General features: G+C 40.0%; 2 protein-coding genes across 2 annotated transcripts in view; one reads left to right on the forward strand and one right to left on the reverse strand.

Moving 5' to 3' along the window:
• CTNNAL1 (catenin (cadherin-associated protein), alpha-like 1) overlaps positions 1–11999 on the forward strand; it is a 49055-nt gene extending 37056 nt beyond the window's left edge. Inside the window, exons 12-19 of the mRNA XM_005859824.2 lie at positions 744–781; positions 3547–3597; positions 3693–3847; positions 7241–7289; positions 9893–9949; positions 10090–10203; positions 10833–10916; positions 11052–11999. Of these exons, the coding sequence (XP_005859886.1) occupies positions 744–781; positions 3547–3597; positions 3693–3847; positions 7241–7289; positions 9893–9949; positions 10090–10203; positions 10833–10916; positions 11052–11117 (614 nt within the window). The 3' untranslated portion in view covers positions 11118–11999. The remainder of the gene's footprint in view (positions 1–743; positions 782–3546; positions 3598–3692; positions 3848–7240; positions 7290–9892; positions 9950–10089; positions 10204–10832; positions 10917–11051) is intronic.
• A 592-nt stretch (positions 12000–12591) lies between these two features.
• FAM206A (family with sequence similarity 206, member A) lies at positions 12592–18802 on the reverse strand. Its single transcript, XM_005859784.2, has 6 exons — positions 18691–18802; positions 17216–17267; positions 16516–16645; positions 14086–14162; positions 13936–14005; positions 12592–13841 (listed from the first exon to the last, which is right to left on the reverse strand). The coding sequence occupies exons 1-6, from the start codon at positions 18767–18769 to the stop codon at positions 13704–13706; spliced, it is 546 nt and encodes a 181-aa protein (XP_005859846.1). The 5' UTR covers positions 18770–18802; the 3' UTR covers positions 12592–13703.
• Positions 18803–19009: the final 207 nt, after the last annotated feature.

Consider the following 19009-nt stretch of genomic DNA (forward strand, 5'->3'; position numbering starts at 1 on the left):
TAATTACATGGAACTATATGAAATTGCTGTTTTTATATTTCAAAGTTGTTGAGTATCAGCAATTTTATATGGTTTCACCTAATATATTATGGCTGAAAACAATTTCCTTGAAACCAAGAAGAAATCACTGTTCAAATCTTACCTGGAATTTTTATCCCAGATATAACAGACTAGCTTTTAAAAAAAAATCTGTCATTCATTGTAACCTGACTCTATACATGACCCAGAAGCCAGAAAAATGAAAGGGCAGGGATGAAGTGGGCGTTCCACATATTCTTTCCTTAGTAGTTGTGCTTCCTGCCACATGTCAGTTCCCAGCAAGTGTTGTTTGCTCTTTCTCATCTTCCTGTCTGTACCCTAGAGCTGTCTTCTTCCCTGACTGGGAGGACATGCTGTGGGAGTAGCTGTACATGGCTTGGTCTGGTGCTTGCGGAAAAGGAGGCAAACACTGATAACGGGTCCTGCAGATCGGGGTCTCATTAAGGCGGGCTGCCGTGGAAGCGCTCACTGTCAGTGACATGGTGGCTGTGGAGGAGCTGGAGAGGGCCACATAGGTACCTCACAGATACGACTGCTGACAGTCTCTGTGTTCACCATCAAATTACACTTTTATTTCTCAATCATATGTGATTAATAGACAAAGTTTAAAACTAATAGACTGACATTCCTGTTTATTTAATAATATTTTTAAATTAGATGTGAATAATGGAAAATTTGTTTTAAGTTATATATGTTGTTTGTAGGAGAGAAGTATGGCTACCTTTCACTTCCAAAGCCCATGGTAAGTAGTTTTGTGCATTTCAGAATGTTTTTTATTCAGAATTCAATTACGCTCTTGCTGTCTATTGCTACCCAGCCCCCAATAATTGACATTAAAAAAAGGATATTAAATGTTGATTGCTCATAGTTGTTATTCTGAATAAAATCTAGTTTCAGTTCATATTATGATTATTTGTGTTGGGTTTGGAGTTTGAGGGAATAGGTAACAGATTGCATGATTAATAAGAAGCCATAATCTGAAGTCAGAGGCCTATTTGTTCTTCATGTCTTTTATCTAATTCGCATTGTCATGTTGGAATCATTTTCTAAAGATGAGGGACTTTCTTAATGTTTCCTACCTTGATGAAATTATGCCATGCTATTTATTTTTAGAGACTTGAAATGTACAGCTTTACATAACTGAAGCTGATGTACCTGACTGCATTTCAAAGTAGTGTCCACTAGGTGGCAAGCTCGGTTGCATGATTAAAATGGTTTCTGTACCTTTTCAGACAATTCCCTTCCTGTATCTTCATAAAATATTTTAATAATAATTTGTAAAAGTAAACCTAAAAATAATGAAAACAGGACTCATTTTAAAAGGAAACATGGAACATAAAATTCTAAATAAAATAAAACCTAAAAACCTGTAGGTATTCTTATCTTTTTTAAATGCTTTATTAATTGCTTTGTAGTCTACTAGATTAAGGAAGAAGATACAGATGATGCAACTTTACAAGGAGGAGCCAAAGAGATCATTGATCATCTCCGTTTATTTTCTAATGAACATAAGAGGCAGCTGGTGTGTGTGTGTGTGTGTGTGTGTGTGTGTGTGTGTGTGTAACCTTATAGTTTCCCTGTACTTAGTTTCTGTCTTTAACTTCTCCCAATTCTTCTATAGCAAGGAACATTAGAAAATCTCAAAAGGGCTATATTAAATGAGCAAATATATACTATGGAGTAGAAAAAAGGGAAAAGTTGAGGATGTTTGGCTCTACAGTAAAACTGGTGACACAGTAGCTGGCTAGAAGTAATAAGTCATGGTAATAATGAAGGCTACAAAAAATGGAGAGGTACACCTATACCTCAGAGGTGCTGGTGATGACTGTTTCTTAAGTGGGCACATGAATGTTTTGTTTTATTATAATTTATACTTTGTATACAGAGAGAGGGAGAGTCTATATATATAAAAGGCTGATATGCAAAGTGTCCCCTTGGGAGGTCGACCTGTAGACCGGAGTTCAATTGCTCGCTATGACATGCGCTGACCACCAGGGGGCAGTGCAGAACAAAGGAAGGCTCTGGCTGGCAGCTGGAAGGCCCTGATTGGCCCTGATTGCCGGCCATGCCTAGGGCCCTACCTATGCACGAATTTTGTGCACTGGGCCTCTAGTTCAGTGGTTATCAACCTTCCTAATGCCGAAACCCTTTAATACAGTTCCTCATGTTGTGGTGACCCCCAACCATAAAATTATTTTCGTTGCTACTTCATAACTGTAATTTTGCTACTGTTATGAATCATAATGTAAATATCTGATATGCAGGATGTATTTTCATTGTTACAAATTGAACATAATTAAAGCATAGTGATTAATCACAAAAACAATATGTAATTATATATGTGTTTTCCGATGGTCTTAGGCGACCCCTGTGAAAGGGTCGTTCAACCCCCAAAAGGGTCACGACCCACAGGTTGAGAACCGCTGCTCTAGTTGTTTAAATAAATGTTTCCTTAAAAAAAAGTGTCCCTGCATTTCCTGGACCCTTTATGTCCATGCATCTGGCTGTCTGGAACTCCTGCCCCAACCATGGGAGCTCACAGCAGATCTCAGAGTGAGAGGGATGCCCAACCTGGGCCGCCATCGCTGAGAACTTCTGAACATATTTTTCAAAGAATCATTGCTATGGGTAATGCTTTCTATCCTTCTAGGCCAGTGGTCGGCAAACTGCAGCTGGCAAGCCAAATGCGGCTCTGTGGCCCCTTGAGTGTGGCTCTTCCACAAAATACTACGTGCGGGCATGCATGTACAGTGCGATTGAAACTTTGTGGCCCATGCACAGAAGTTGGTATTTTGTGGAAGAGCCACACTCAAGGAGCCAAAGAGCCGCATGTGGCTCGCGAGCTGCAGTTTGCCAACCACTGTTCTAGGCAGTAGGCACCTGCAGGCAAGCCTGGTAACCTGACTAGTGGACAGTGTTTTCTGCTTTCCCGGGGGAAATAGATTTTGAGTTCCAAATAGCTCACATAGAAACAGACCTGCTGTTTCAAGTATAGGGGCGTGCCCAACATGTTGGTTCAAATATTAAACCCTAAATTCTAGATATAATCTTCTATACAAGCTGGGTGAAGGATTGGGAATCCGGATATCAGTGAAACAAAGGTGCTGAAATTTAGCCCTCAAAGGGCACATTGGGTAAAGGTGTTGAATTGCAGTCATAACATTAGGATCAGGTGGACATCTACAGAGGGTGGCTAAATTTATTATATCATTTCAGAAGAATAATTTTAATAACGACTGTGGGAAAATGCCAAAGTCCTTAGGTCCTTCTGGGACACTGCTACGTTTCCCTCGCCCAGATTTCTAACTACCTACCTGTTCCAAGCTGAGCTCACATACTGGTAGAGTACTTGCAGGTAGTTCTTTGTTTTAACTTAAACAACTTAATATACTTTAAGTATGTGCTGAAAATGTTTAGGTTACAACTTTATTACAGGTGTTTTATTATGCTTTGTAGTACTATTGTATTTCCTCACAGTGACCTTAATCTTTTATTTTAATGTCACAGAAGAATAATGCAAACCTGAAATCATTAAAGCCAGAGAAGTCTGACTCTGAGGTAAGACCTTTTTCTTTGTCATAATCTTACTTCTAATCTCTTACATTGGTAATAACAAAATCATGTGATTAAAATATCTTCTCCATATTTTATAGGAGAAAGCCAAGATTGCAAAGCTTGGACTTAAGCTGGGTTTGCTCACCTCCGATGCCAACTGTGAGATCGAGAAGTGGGAGAATCAGGAGAATGAGATTGTTCGATATGGGCGGAACATGTCCAGGATGGCCTATTCTCTATATTTATTTACTAGGTAAACATATTTTGATCTTTTTAAATCAATTCAATATGTAGTGTAGAGAAAAAATGCCATGTGAAATGATTGGTAGCTCAAAGTCAGTTTAGTGTGCATGGTAAAAGCCTATATATGTCCTTCTTGTTTTAAATAAGTGAATGCAACAAGAAGACATTCAATTAAGACTTAGGTGTAGTAGAGACCCTCTTCTAGGTTTATATCCTATCCTCTTCATAATTTTGCATTCTACTTTTTTTTATCCTATACATCAACCCAGCCAGCATCAGTAAGTTTAGAAAACATGCCTTTTAAATCGTTATACAAATGATTGAACTTAGAAAACATGCCTTTTAGAGCCATTAGGCCTACCACCTCAATAGAGTGCCAAATCTCTGTGAGTCACTGTTTGTTGTATAGCACAGATTTTAATAACTTTGCCATTATCTGACCTACATTTTCATCTTGTTCACATCACAAGACTCTTGAGCAAATGCCTGTTGAAGTCAATGTTGATCACGTTCCAAAACCTTCCATTATAATAATCTCCCTATATGATATAATAATGTATATGTATATATGATAGTAATACCGTGTTGCTAAATATCAGTTATCTGCTCAATAATCTGTTCTAGAATTTTCTCATGGAATGACTTCAAACTTTTCACTAATTTTCTGAAATCTATTTTATTTTTGAAAACCTGGAAAATACTTGATCTATCCAATGTTATGGCCCCTCTTTTACTCATTTTGATTTTGAAAATATTGTCAGCAGTGGTTCACACCTGCACGTTGTTTCAGTATTCTGAAATGTAATCCATTTAGGCTGGAATCTTAAGCTTGTTAAAGTAGGTAGGATCTCTACTACTGTGTGGGCATTGGGGCTCAATAAATAGCACCCTTTCCCTACCCAGCTTCTGAACAAAACACAAAAATAAGCCAAAGACTAGGCAGATGGGGGGCAGTAACGTTTAAACTGGTAAAGCTGATATTGGACAATGTAATTTATATCCACAGGCAGGTAGGTTTTTACAGATGATGGCTAGAATTAAGAAATCTTACTCCACAGGGACAGACTGTGTCTCTTAAGACCCCTGAAAGAGCAGGACTCTCCCCAAGGTAGCTTTACTTTCAAGAGAAAAAGAAAAGAAAGAGCTACCATGTCCAACTTATTTTCAGGAAGACTGAGAAGATAGATACATGGCCACCTCTTCAATGGATGGGGACGTGAGGGAGGGATGCGTACTAGTGGAAGGAATCTGAGGACTCAGCATTCATTAGGAAGAGCATTCATGTCCCTTTTGCATGTGTCTTCTATTCCTTCAAGATAAACCATTCTTCTGGAAGGCGAAGGGAAAATGACAGTTGAGCTATCTTTTCTGTGTTGAGCAGTCATTTGTTAACACCTTCCCATATTTTCCATTATTGGTGACCTTTCCTCTTTGGCGGTTTCCTTCCTTTGTTCTTAATTGTTTTGGCAAGCTTCTCCTGGGATTAAGTCTTTCCAGCACTATGACCTTCCTTAGTTCATATCTTTTAAAAATCTGATGAGTCAAGTCTACAAAAGAAAGTAAAATGGAACTCTTTTGTTTTCTCCACAAGAAAATGTGCCCAGATTAACTCTAATAACAAAGATCTTTACTTTTGGCTGGAATCATGCTAGTCATCTCATGGTGATAAAAATCAGGTCTTTTAAAAAAAACTTTATTTACTGATAAAAACTGGAGAAATACATTACTAATGAATATAGTCTGACATATAAAATTTGCCCTAATAAAAGTTTCATGAGTAGATTTGTTCCTGTTTGTCATTCCCCTTTTATTTCTTGTTTCTTATTTCAGAATGTTTCAGGACGATATGGTCAGCATTTTTTTTTGCTTCACAGTCAGAATAGTGGGTTTTGATAAAGGATGACACGCACCCCACAGAGATGGGAAGCATGGGGGGTGGGGGCAGTGTTGCATTATGAGGGGTAGGGAAAATTCAAGTTCTATGGAATGGGACTTGTTGCTAGAAGATGGTTATTGGACAGGAACACTGAATCTCAGGACAAGAAAATCCGTTTCTGTGATGGATAACTCCTCGTGCTGTTTGGGCAAGTCTTGGTAATAGAATTGTAAAACCTCGAGCTGGCTTAGTTTTCTACCAGCGTATTTAGTAGGCCTGTTTTTTTCTCCAACAGTCTTTCCTGTTTTCCCTTAAGTCTACCAGACCTGAGGCCCTGAACCTAACTGTCCCCTATACCTGGGCTCCTGAGCATTAAGACTGTGGTTTACCAACCTCATCTAGTTGCTTCTTTCAGAGACTTACCTGTTGGACCTCACAGTATCCAGTTTTGTAGTTTTTCTCAGGCTATTGTTTAATGTTGTCCTAACAGTTTATATAAATTTCTTAATAATTTATATATGATTAATATTTCTTAATAGTTTATATTTTTGCATTTTATAATTTTCAAAAATTTCAGCTTTACCAGTGCATTATACATTTTTTGTTGTTGCTGTTTTTAATCCTTACTGGAGGATATTTTTCCCATTGATTTTTAGAGAGAATGGAAGGGAAAGAGGAGGCGAAGGGAAGGAAGAAAAGGAGAGAGAAAGAAAGAAATGTCAATGTGAGAGAGACACATCAGTTGGTTGCCTCCTGCACTTCCCCCTGCCGGGGCCGGGGATCAAACCTGCAACCCAGGTACATGCCCTTGACAGGGAATTGAACCCGTGACCCTTTGGTGCCCAGGCTGACACTCTAACCACTGAGCACACTGACCATTGCAGTGTGTTATAGTCTTTAAAGTGGTTCGTGCTTCATAATTTCATTTGCTTGTCACAACAGTTTGTCTGAGAACAGGAAAAATTTGCTCCCATGTCACAGTTGTTAGGAGGCAGAACTGGTTGCTACTAGACTTCAGATCTTTGAGTCCAGATTCATGCATTGTGTTGCTCTTTGTGGTGATTCACTGTTCATTTGTAGGGTCTAATTCTTCTTGGTGGTTTTCAATCTGATACTCTCTAACCTTCTGATGAGAGAGGTACACAAATATTATTATGATTATTTTACACACTCAGAATTGAAACTTAAATAACATACCTCATCAAAGACAACTGAACTCCCTACGTTGAAAGTGGAATGAGAAATGAGAAAAATAGGAAAAATAAAACTTTAATATAACTTGTGAGATTTACATTTCTTTACATTGTAAAGTTAAGATGTTTAATGTTTATTTAAAATTTTAAAAAGTGTCCAAGAAATAATAATTAAAGTTGCTTTAAGAATAAAATCATAATATTATGAATCTATTCCACAGTCTTCAAAATTTGGGATCTCTTAATATACAAAATGCTTTATAACTTTAATATTGCAAAACTAATTCCCAGGCAATAACTTTTTCTTACTTTCTTATTAATTCATTTCTTTCAGGGGAGAGGGGCCACTGAAAACTTCCCAGGATTTAATTCATCAATTAGAGGTAAGTTTCATTTTCATGTTTTGCTGCTACTTCAATTCTGGGCTAAATTCTCCTCGCTTAGGTAGATGCTTTAGAATGACAAGCAGATGACAAGATTCCTTCTTATCTTCCCGACTCTCCGGTCAGTCTGCTCGCCCCTCCAGAACGCATCTGTCACTTTAATCACCTGTGTACCATTGTCTTTGGCATTCCCATGCTTCCACCTGGGCCTCTCGAGGAAAGGGAGGTGCAGCTTGAGAGGATGTTTGTCAGCTGAGTCAGAAGTATTGTAGAAATATTTCTCTGGATTTTTCTGTACAGTTGACTATAAATGAGTTTTTTCTCTTGAAACACTTGGAATAAATTCTAGATTCATTCCAAGTCATAGCACAGCATAGTGGGTATTTCACTGCAGAAGATCCACTACTGGCCTTCTTCTTGTGTGAGCTCGTTCATGACACTGATGCCTGCTGAATTGCCTACAAACTGATGAACGTAAACTGTTCATCGAATATTTATGGAGTTTGTACCATGTGTCAGACCCTGGACACATGGGTCAGACTCTATGGACAAAACAAAGCCCCTGTTCCCATGGAGCTTACATTCTAATGGGAGGAGGTCGGCAATAACGAGTATATAACGCCCATGTGTAAGGACTTAGAGGTGAAAGTGTGCAGGATAAGAACAGAGAGGGGATAGAGGGGCCATCAGAAAAGACCTCTCGAAGGAGGTAACATCTGCGTAGAGATATTAATTGAGAAAGTGAGCTGGATGATTATCTTGGGATTGACTATTTCAGGCAGACAGAACAAGTATAAAGGCCCGGAGGTATGAAACTAGGCTGGGGAATCTGGGGAACAATAAGGAGGCAAGTGTAGATGCCATGGAGTGAGCCGGAAAGAAAGTGGTAACATCCGACATCTCTGTAGCCACGGAAGAAACTTTTTCCCCCCAAGTATGGAGGAAAACTCATTGGGGGTTTTGAGGAGAAGTAGCATGATCTGACTATATCTTAAAGCGTTTTTGGCTTGATCAAGAGGGTAAATGGTAGTGCTATTTGCTGAGATAGGGGACACCAAGGGACTACACCAGATCTACAGGGTGGAAATGGAGCATTATTTTGCTGAAGACTGATATCAGGGTAGTTCAGGAATGGAGAGAGAGGCTTGGAAGTCATCAGCTTTATGGTGGTTTTAAAACCATGACATGCTATGAGACAGATGTGGATCTTGCCCTCAAGGGGTTTACAGGCTACAAGGGAAGAAGAGATATGTAAAATAGAAAGTGTTCATGTAGAATGAGGAGGAATATATGAGTGAGTCAATCCATTGGGTTAGAAGCTTGGTATAAAACTCATTGGTTTTCCTTTTAAAGGGTAGGGAAGGATGCAAAGGATGATTTGATCTTGAGATCAGTTTATCTATGACAGCAAGGTGTTAAGGCTAATGGACAGAGGAGTGAAGTTATCCCTAGAATTATTGCCTCCTTCTTCATTTATGGTAATTTATGACCAAAACCTGTTTTTTAATTCACAAATCATTCTCAGATTGCCCTGTTCACTTCATTCTTACTGCTGTCACTTAAAGTTAAGTCTTCATTTTTTTACTCCCCTGGTATCTTTCACTTATACTGAATATTCTTATCAGTCCAACTCATTTGTCATTTTTTTCCCCCATCATCCTGTTCCCCTACTGCAGTGGTTCTCAACCTTCCTAATGCCGCAACCCTTTAATACAGTTCCTCATGTTGTGGTGACCCCCAATTTCATTGTTACAAATTGAACATAATTAAAGCATAGTGATTAATCACAAAAACAATATGTAATTATATATGTGTTTTCCGATGGTCTTAGGCGACCCCTGTGAAAGGGTCATTTGACCCCCAAAGGGGTCGCGACCCACAGGTTGAGAACCACTGCCCTAGTGGGTTGTGAAATGTGTGGTGAATAGGCAAAAACCAATCTGAATTGCTCCTCTCGAGTGGCTGGTTAAAGAACATGTGTGTGCCCGACCGGTTTGGCTCAGTGGATAGAGCGTCGGCCTGAGGACTCAAGGGTCCCAGGTTCGATTCCGGTCAGGGGCATGTACGTTGGTTGCGGGCACATCCCCAGTGGGGGGGGTGCAGGAGGCAGCTGATCGATGTTTCTCTCTCATCTGTGTTTCTAACTCTCTCTCCCTCTCCCTTCCTCTCTGTAAAAAATCAATAAAATATATATATATAAAAGAACGTGTGTGGTTGACAAACTTTATCTTGCTTAGCTGGAAGTAGGGATGTTCTAAGCCTTTTCAGCTCATGTTCTAAAATCTGTCACCCTTTTATAATTGGGGTATTACAAGATGAGCTTTGGATCTCTCCAGAAGCTCAGACACAGTTTGTATGGCTAAGTATCATAGGTCCATGGACCCTCAAGTACTTGGAGGCGTCCAGGTGTAGAGGAGCCTCCTTAGGGATGGATGCGGCAGCAGGTCGGGGAAGCCGCCTTCTGAATACCATTAAAACTTTGTGTTTTCCTGGGTGCAACAGAAAATGTAGGTGCACCATGACAGGCCTTTTATGAGCATTTTTCCTTCCAACTATCCAGAAGACATACATCGCAAGTAGTGATATTTCTTTCTTCCCACCAGGTTTTCGCTGAAGAGGGCTTAAAGGTTGCTTCAAGTGCACAAGCTTTCTCAAAACAGGTAACGCAGGCCCACCTGCCTGATGTTGGAGGTGATGTCATGAATGCCCACTTTGGGGTATATTACTAAGGTGTAAAGGTATTTAAGATTGAAAGATAGAGTTTGCTGGAGTTGTTATAACTCCCCAAATTACATTTCAGCTGAAAGATGACGACAAGCTTATGCTTCTCCTGGAAATAAACAAGCTAATCCCTCTATGCCACCAGCTCCAGACAATAACTAAGACACCTATGCAGAATCAAGGGCTTCTAAAGGTAAAAGTGAGGGTGGGTTATCCAGGTAGGCACTTGAGACTTTGACACTTCTTTAGCAGATTAGCCTCCAGCCCCCTTTTCTTCAAATAAAGAGCTAATAACCACAGAAGAGCAATTTATTTCCATTTTTCTTGGTATGAATTCCAGTCACCTATTATCTGCAGTTATAAGTGACCCCAGGAAGCAGTAGGTTCACCAAATAAATTGGCTTTTTGACATGATTAATTCCATAGCATTAAGTCACTTCCCTTAAATCCTAATGTCAGCACATATCTAAGGCACAGACTCCTGAGTAGGGGCTCCATTCATAGGGAATTAATTGGAGTGCCACAAAGCAGGGTGCCGGAGGAGTTGCAAAGTAGGGGGTTCACTGCCACTATTTGAAATGCTTAGAGCCCCCAAACAGCCTAAAGTAGAACGGGTTGATCTTCCATCCATTCTTGGGGATTCATGAACTGGGCACGAGAACCAGCAACAATCCTTGCATCTGTGTCCTAGGGCCTCAGGTTATCAAGAACCCTTAGAGTTCCATAATGGAGAAACGTTATCATTTAAAAGTAAATGGTGATGAAGTCTTCTGAAGTACCCCTTGTAAAGGAGTTTGATTTGCTCACCTTTTGTCACTATAGGTCGATAAATGTATTACAAAGACAAGATCCATGATGGCTATTTTGGTCCAGCTTCTCTCACTTTGCTTTAAACTACTGAAGAAGGTGAGCTAGTTTTCTATCTTCCACTTACATTTTAAAAACGAGTTTAAAGGACAATGCAAAAGAAAATAGTTATTTAATTTTTATAAATTTTATTTTGAGAGTAAAGAAGAAATTAACTATGTTAACTCTTTCCAGCTTCAGATGGAAAACAACAGATGGGTCTCAGTCACGAATAAAGACTCTGTGGATGGTAAAACTTGAGAAGTTTTTGAGAGCAGATCTCGGGAACACCATATGGCAAAGCTGACATTTTTGAAAGCAAATGATCCTTTATATTTCTTGAAATTCAGTCATTTTATAAAGAAAATAACATTGAAGTACTGCTTTATTTTCTGATCATGAAACCGATTGTGGCTTTTTGACAATTAAAGTGCTGTGGTAGTTGCTAGAATTCTAATTGCAGTGTGATTTTAAAATGAGACATTGCCACCAATATTCTTTAAAAGTCAAGCCAAATATCCCAGCTGTCTTAATGACGGTTTAATCCAAAGAAGCTATTTTGAATATGTGCTCACCTTTGGCATATTTTACCTTCCTGTTTTCCGGTTGTTATTTAAGCTTATCATCTAGAACACTAACAAGCAGGAAATACACGGTAGTCTGGTTGAAAGCAGTTTTTCTTAAGCCTGTGGACTCTTCTTTAATCCCTCTGCCACCAAGTGTGAGTGGGCCTCTTGGCCACCCGCTGTCACAGGTCATCCATGCGAGGAGCACACATTTGTTTTCTAACGAGCATTTCACAGGCCAAAGCCATCTGTTGTGATGCATATCCCTCCCCCACCCCCAAAGCTGGGTCATGGAGCTCACGCCATGGAATCCTGGAGGAACTCACAGAAGGCTTTTAGTTCTAGTTGTAGCCGAGCAGCCTGTCTACCCTGAACACTAGCTGGAATCCTAAACCTATTGTGCTGGCTTTAAAAAAGTTTTTAAACTGTCTTCAGTAGTGACCGATGGAATGGAAGATGGAAGACAGAGAATGATAGAACTAAGAAGCTGTTTCAAATAAATTCTGAATCATACATTTTATATATGTGCCTTTGGAATGTTCATTGTAAAACGAATAAACATCTTTATTCTTTTTAATTTCGGGGTTTAGAGCTTTTCTTGTTTTTGTGGGGTGGGATTTGATAGAAGGGTCTGGTTTATAGGTCCTGCCTACCTGATAAAGTGCCATTAACTTTGGTTTGGACTTGTGATAGTGCTTGTATCCCAATGCTTTGAAATCTTAACAGGACATGTCAGTTGCCAATTGCCTATAGTTTTATAAGCTTGTCTGATGACTCTTATCTGGGTTAGCCATCATAATAGTCACAAGATTCCAAAGACCCACAGTACCACCAATTAGGAAGTCAGTATTTTATTGAAGGAAACTTTAATTGTATGGGCCTCTTCTTTATAAAAATCATGAAGCGTGATTTTTATTCCCTGAAACCAAAATATTTTAAAATTACAATAGAAATAATGGTGAATGAGAGGTATATGTAAAATAGATATAATTTTTTTTTTACTATCATTGTGCTGCCCAAACTGGGGGCCTGCTGGCTTGTGATACATTCTCAGTGCACAGCACTGTCAGCGTAGATGCTTGCAGAGTTACTACCTGGATCATGTCTGGTGGGTATACCTGGGGACAGTCATGCTGGCGCTTAAGTTACAAGTTTTTCTTGTGAGTCAAAAATAATTTTTCAATTTTATTTACAAAATACTTTTACAGACCTGAAATGAGAATATTCTCTTATTTAAGTTCAAGTGGGGGTGGGGAAGGGATGATTTATGACTTCTACAGCATAAGATAGGGAACCAAAGGAATTTACATGTCAATTGATTTCTTCTGTACTATTGTTTGGATTTAAAAACAAATATTTAAACATACATGTTTCAGCCCTTAAAAAAAATAACAATTTTAAAGTCTTTTATTTAAAATTCAGTATAAGTATACAATCTTAAAACATAAATTCAGTTTTGTTTTCTAGTTCAAATGATGTGAAAGCTTTTGTTCTATTCAAAGGCCTCTGTCTTTGAATTACGGTAACTTCTTTCCTGTTACCCTGTAGGTAGTGTGAGACTGTTACAGAGTGACTATAATGTATGTACTGTATTATAATGCTTCCATAAATTAGGAAAGCCCTTTGCATTTTTCAAAGCCTTTTCATATTGTCCCTCATAGAAGCCACAGCGTTAGAGTTCTGCTTTGTCTCAGAGAGGAAGGCCATCCTGCGGCATAAGGACTAGAGAAGGTACATCCACACACAGCCTCTTCCTACAGCCTGCAGAGGACCTGGGGCAGAAGGGGTGGGACCAGACTTTTTGGTAGTGTCACACTGAAGCACACTGGGTAAGAGAGGTCAGCTGTTGTTTCCTTTACTGTCAAACTGATGGAAGTATGAGCAAAAACAATTAACCATGCCATAACATTCAAAAAGAAGTATGTCAAAATGTAGTATTTACTAATGAGTTATAGGATGGGTAGATTATTTTTACTTGCTACTTTAAAACTTGTGTCTTTTCCAAATTTTCCCCAAAATGCTCTGCTTGTTTTTAATTAGAAATGTTGTTTGTCAGTTTTTAGAAAGAGAAAAGCAAAAGAGGAGCAGGCTAGGTCCATGGCAGGGCAGATCTGAGAAGCTAAAGACAAATGGGAACCAAGGCTTGTCTTGCAAGAGAAAGTGGAACAAAAACACAGGCTTCCCTGCAGAAGGCTGGCTGCGGAGTATGCTTCTGCCATAAAGTGGTACTTCTTTAGTGCACGGATCCAGTGCCGCACTGCTTTTTATGCCATCTTAGTCCTCACGATGTGGCTGTTGTGGTGTTACTGCGTTTTACCACAACTTCTTCATATTGTTTTTGTGTCAGTAACCCTTCGGTTATGCTTTTACTTTCTTCAAATTTTGGCAACACAACTGCAATGTAACCTTCAGTGGATGGCTAGAAAGGAAACAGAACATTTAGTTCTGTCATATGACAAAAGTCAGACAAAAAGTATGTGGATGGAATCATACTTCTCCCCCACCCCCTTTACCTTCTCTTGAAGAATAGAAGGCTTATGGAGAATATTTTCATTCACTTCCATCAGCCGTCCTCTAACACAGCTATTGAAAAAAATAACTGTTTTGAAGAAAAATATTATCTCCTTTTTTATCTCCTAAATTGTGGTTAAAAAGTAACTCACCTAGATATAGTATATTCTTCCCCATCTGAGCAGTAAATCTTACACAGAGGTGCAAGTTCTGTTAGAAACTGTGCTCCCTGAAAATGAAAGGAAGTAATTAATACACATTTTCACTTTCCTTTGAGAGGTAGCCCTCAGTGTCATCATAGGATATATTCATGGAATTAGTGTTTTAAAAACCATTTATTCAAACATATAAGTGCCTGCTATGGGCCAGGTACCAACCTAGGTTCTAGGGGAAAAAGCAAACTAAGACACATGTGATAATAGGTAGTTTAAAGACTAAGAATATATTTTATAAACTTCAAATGAGAAAGCTGCATATAGCTAAGTATAAAGATTTCAACAGTATAGGAAAGTCCATCAATAAGCAATAATAGAAAATTCAACATGAGAGTGTGACACCAATATTGTACAAAGTTAACTTCATTAAGATTCCGACCTTCTCTAAGACGGTTTGAAAAAGGGATGTTTTTCTACTTAACTAGTAATGAACTTGGAGGAAAATTTGGAAAACAGATAAGTTGTAAGTAGCAAATAAGAATCATTTACCCATTATCCTATAACCCAGAAGTAAATACCACATTTTAAAAAATATATATTTTTATTGATTTCAGAGAGAAAGGGAGAGGGAGAGAGAGACAGAAACATCAATGATAAGAGAGACTCATTGATCGGCTGCTTACTGCACGCCCCCTACTGAGATCGAGCATGCAAAAGGGAATCGAACCTGTGACCCTTCAGTCCACAGGCCAATGCTCTATCCACTGAGCCAAATTGGCTAGGGCAATACCACATTTTGACATATCTGTTAGAATGCTAAGGCACGTTATTGTTTCATGTACTCCACACTCTATGGATATATCTGGGGAGTTTCTGACAAAAATTTACAAGGTGGGTCATGGGAACTGAGGCAGGCATGTCTCGTGTTGCTCTTCCCTGCCGCCCCCCTCCAGGAATTTTTCCTGGAGTGAATGAACATAGGCATTTGAGGTCAAGATGCTCTGCCTTATGATCTTACCCCTCAACACATTATCATACAACATTCAGATGCACCACATTGGCTTCACTCCTCTGCATGTGGATACTGTACTTCATTTCAAAATACTAGTCTGTGGGACTCCCCGCCTTTAGGAGGAAGGTATGGGTACTCATCCCAGAGGGTTTGTCTACCACTGGGACTATGTCAAAAGAGCAGAAGTGTTTTGACTCCTTTTTATCACCTCCCTTGGAAGACCAAATGACTGGCAGTGCTGAGATCGAATTAAAACTTATCTTAGTGGCTTCTATTTGCAGGTCTCTCTCTGTTCCTCAGTAGTAACAACAGTGTTACTATTTTGGATAAAGATTTATCACAGGACTTTCACAAGCACTAAGTGTTTTTACTTGTAATTTGCAGACTTTGTCTTTTAAGAATGGTCCATGCTTTTCTAAGTCCATGTTTCCTGAGTGAGGAAAAAATCAATACTCATAAGCCACGTTGTTAGGGGATTTCAGGCCAACAAAGGGGAGTATAGACAAGGGTCTTCTAGAACAGTGAGGGTTGTTGGCAGAAATTGTTAGTATGCACTCAGCACATGAAAGACCAAAATCAATCATCCTCTGTGACAGATGCACTAAAAGTGACCCTCTCCTTTAATGTGTTCATCCTGCCTAGGGTTGTAGAGGGTGGTGATAGCATTGTGTACAACTGAGCATTATGTGGAAGTAGAGGGTGTGGTTATATGTGTATGAAATTGGCAATGGAAAATGCTAATGAGCAAATACTGTAGTATTTTTTAAGATTGCTTTTTTTTCACACCCCAGGGAACGTTTTGTTTGTTTGTTTTTTTAATTTACTTATGGAAATATATAGTAGAGGTGGTCACCTAAATTTTACAGAACTCAAAATACTGGTTTAACAAAACTGGAAGGGACAAAATATCACATCATAGTGGTATTCAAGTTGTCCTTTCAAAGTCCCACCTTCCTCTTCATTCTGGGGATGATGGGTGGTGATATAGAACCTGAAATGACAGATCCTATACCTTCTGAAATACCTCATTTTTTTGGTCTGAGAATTTCTCTAGGGTCAATGTTTTCTTAAGATCAGCATCTCAAACTGCCAGAGAAGGATGCTGAGCATACATCACTGGATTCTAAGACTGAGTAGACCTATCTTTACTATGATGTAGAGCAGCGGTTCTCAACCTGTGGGTCGCGACGCCTTTGGCAGTCGAACGACCCTTTCACAGGGGTCACCTAAGACCATCCTGCATATCAGATATTTACATTACAATTCATAACAGTAGCAACATTACAGTTATGAAGTAGCAACGAAAATAATTTTATGGTTGGGGGTCACCACAACATGAGGAACTGTATTTAAAGGTCCAGAAGGTTGAGAACCACTGATGTAGAGGATTTAAGTAGAGAATTATAGGAACATACCCGTTTAAACTTCCCAGAGACCTTGTTCTCAAGTCTGCTACAGTTGGTACTGATTTGATAGGAAATGCTTTTAATTGTTTTTCCACTTTGAAGAACTGGATGAGATTCTGCCAATGTGATGACACATATTCTACAAGGAGCAAAAATTGGTCCTGTATTACTGCTTGGTATAATTTTTCCTCACATAGCACAGTATTCCTCCTGACAAAAGAATATCTGAACTGACATTTGTTTAGTCAAACTATCATTTTCCTCTGGTTACTGTAGAAGGGAATGCAATAATAAAATAGGAGACAATGGGATTTTGTATACTTCCCAGAGAAGAGAAGAGTACCAGGTCTTCAGGTAGCACTGAGGTAGAAGAAGAGAGTAGTCAGGAATGCCAATATATACAGGACACCACCTAGACCTCTACCCTAGCCTTCTCTATGGGCTCTGGCAATTCAATGGTTAAGCAAAGGCTGGTTACATCAGGCAGTAGTAGCTGACTGAGGGCATGGTGGTCCATTTGGATGTTTGGATAATCACATTTGTTTAATGTGAGTAGGCACTGAAAGGCTCATTCTTGTCAACCTAACTCCTATCATAAATAATACTATTTCAACACAGTGAAAAATAATCATTTATTGAACATTAGTTCAATCCAACACCATACCAGGCAAAAAATTTTTTTTTAATTTAAAATTCCCAATTTGCTTACCGATTAGAGTGCTGTAGTATACAGTGGTCCTCACAGGGTTTTCCTTTGACATCTAGAAGAATGAACAGGTCAGGAGGTTGTGGAGTCAATAATTACTACTTACTGTATAGCACTTTCTTTGGTTCATAGAGATAATAAATTATGAAGATTGTACACATTCCAATCACTTGTATCCTTTCATTACTCGAAAAGATATACCTAAAAGGCTTGCTATAAAGTAAAGAGATGTGGCCTGGATGGAATCATTCATTCATCATTAAAGTGATTACCCTTTGCTCCATCTTGCTTTAAAATAAGTACACATTATTTCTATTAGAAAAATGCAACTAGCAATGCATTCTTTATATAATACAGTGTGTATGTTTTAGAGGGACCAACTCCTGGTTTGCCTAGGACTGTCCTGATGTTAACGCTGAATGTCTCGGATTCCGGAAAAACCTTCAGTCATTGGTAAACAAGGACAGTTAGTCATCTAAAATGTGGCTAATAATACCTATGCTACAATATTTTTTAAAATGAGTACACCTGTTATCCCTGAATGCAATGGAGCAAGTATGGGGTTAGAAGAAGGTCCCCAGCGATGTTTCCACCACTGATATTCACTGCCTACACAAACAACGGAACACCCAATTATTAAGTGGCAGATGTATAGAATACCAGCGGCTTCTCTTTCAGTAACACTGTTGGATTCTGGCTTGCTATCCCTTCCCCCACAGGCCTGATCTAAACTCTAAGGGACCTCAGGAGACTTGCACCCAGGGGAGCAATGGGCAGTGGCAGCTCATCCCCAGCTAACCCCTGGACCTGCTCCCAAGGGCCTCGTTTCTCTGGTCCAGTGAGCTGACAGCACACGCCTAGGCTCACTTCTCTCCGGTAAGGTTTCTAGGGAGTCAAAGCAGCCCCGCCTATTCTCTCTCCTGTTGCTTTTATCCTAAGCCCTTCTTTGTTTCCCTGTCCCCAACTTTAATAAACCTACTCTAAAAAAAAAAAGAGCAATACACAAAAGCACACACAAGATGTTAGATTCTGTTTTCTAAATGCCTCTAGTCTAACCCACCTTCTCCCCATCTCCACAGTCTCTACCTTAGTTCCGACCAAATCATGTAAGCCATTTTCTGCATGGTCACTCCCTATAGGATTTGCAAAGCCCTTGGGCACTCCAGGAGACTGCCGTCCATCCCCTGCCTACCTGGGCGCCTCACCTTAAACCATCTTCCCGCCAGCAACCTACCCAGGAATTCGCGCAGCGCTCGCCAGCCCCAGAATGCGCTCTGCTGGCATTTTAGCCTTTGCAAATACCCATTCCCTCCTGTTTAAAAAAAGCAATACACAAAACACACACACACAATTGTTAGATTCCTTCCATCGTGGGGCTGAAGCGCCGGAGAGAGCGCGCGCGGCTTCTGATGTGGCACCGTCGTCCCTATTGCATCAGGCCAATATGGCCCCGAAAACCGACATTATTCCCCACTTACCCGCTTTGTACCAGCGAGTGAAGTAACGATCCACAAGTGACGGCGCCGCGGACTCCACGGCCACCGGCTCGGTAGCCATGGCGACCTCGGGCGCCGCTCCCTCCGCCCTCCTCCGCCCACCGACTCCAGCCATTGGGCTTGGGGTTGACGTCAACGTGGGGATCAACTACAATAGCATTTCTCTGTCTTTCTGGGGCCGCCTGCGGAAAAAGCCGGTCACGCCCCTTCGGCCGAGTGACGTCTTTCCCGCGCCACTCTGCCCGTGTCGGGCCTGCTTCGCTTGCAAGTCGTTGTCCCATCCGCTGCCTCTGCGCCGGCT

The sequence above is a fragment of the Myotis brandtii genome, unplaced genomic scaffold (assembly GCF_000412655.1).
Source record: "Myotis brandtii unplaced genomic scaffold, ASM41265v1 scaffold13, whole genome shotgun sequence".
Classification (NCBI taxonomy): domain Eukaryota; kingdom Metazoa; phylum Chordata; class Mammalia; order Chiroptera; family Vespertilionidae; genus Myotis; species Myotis brandtii.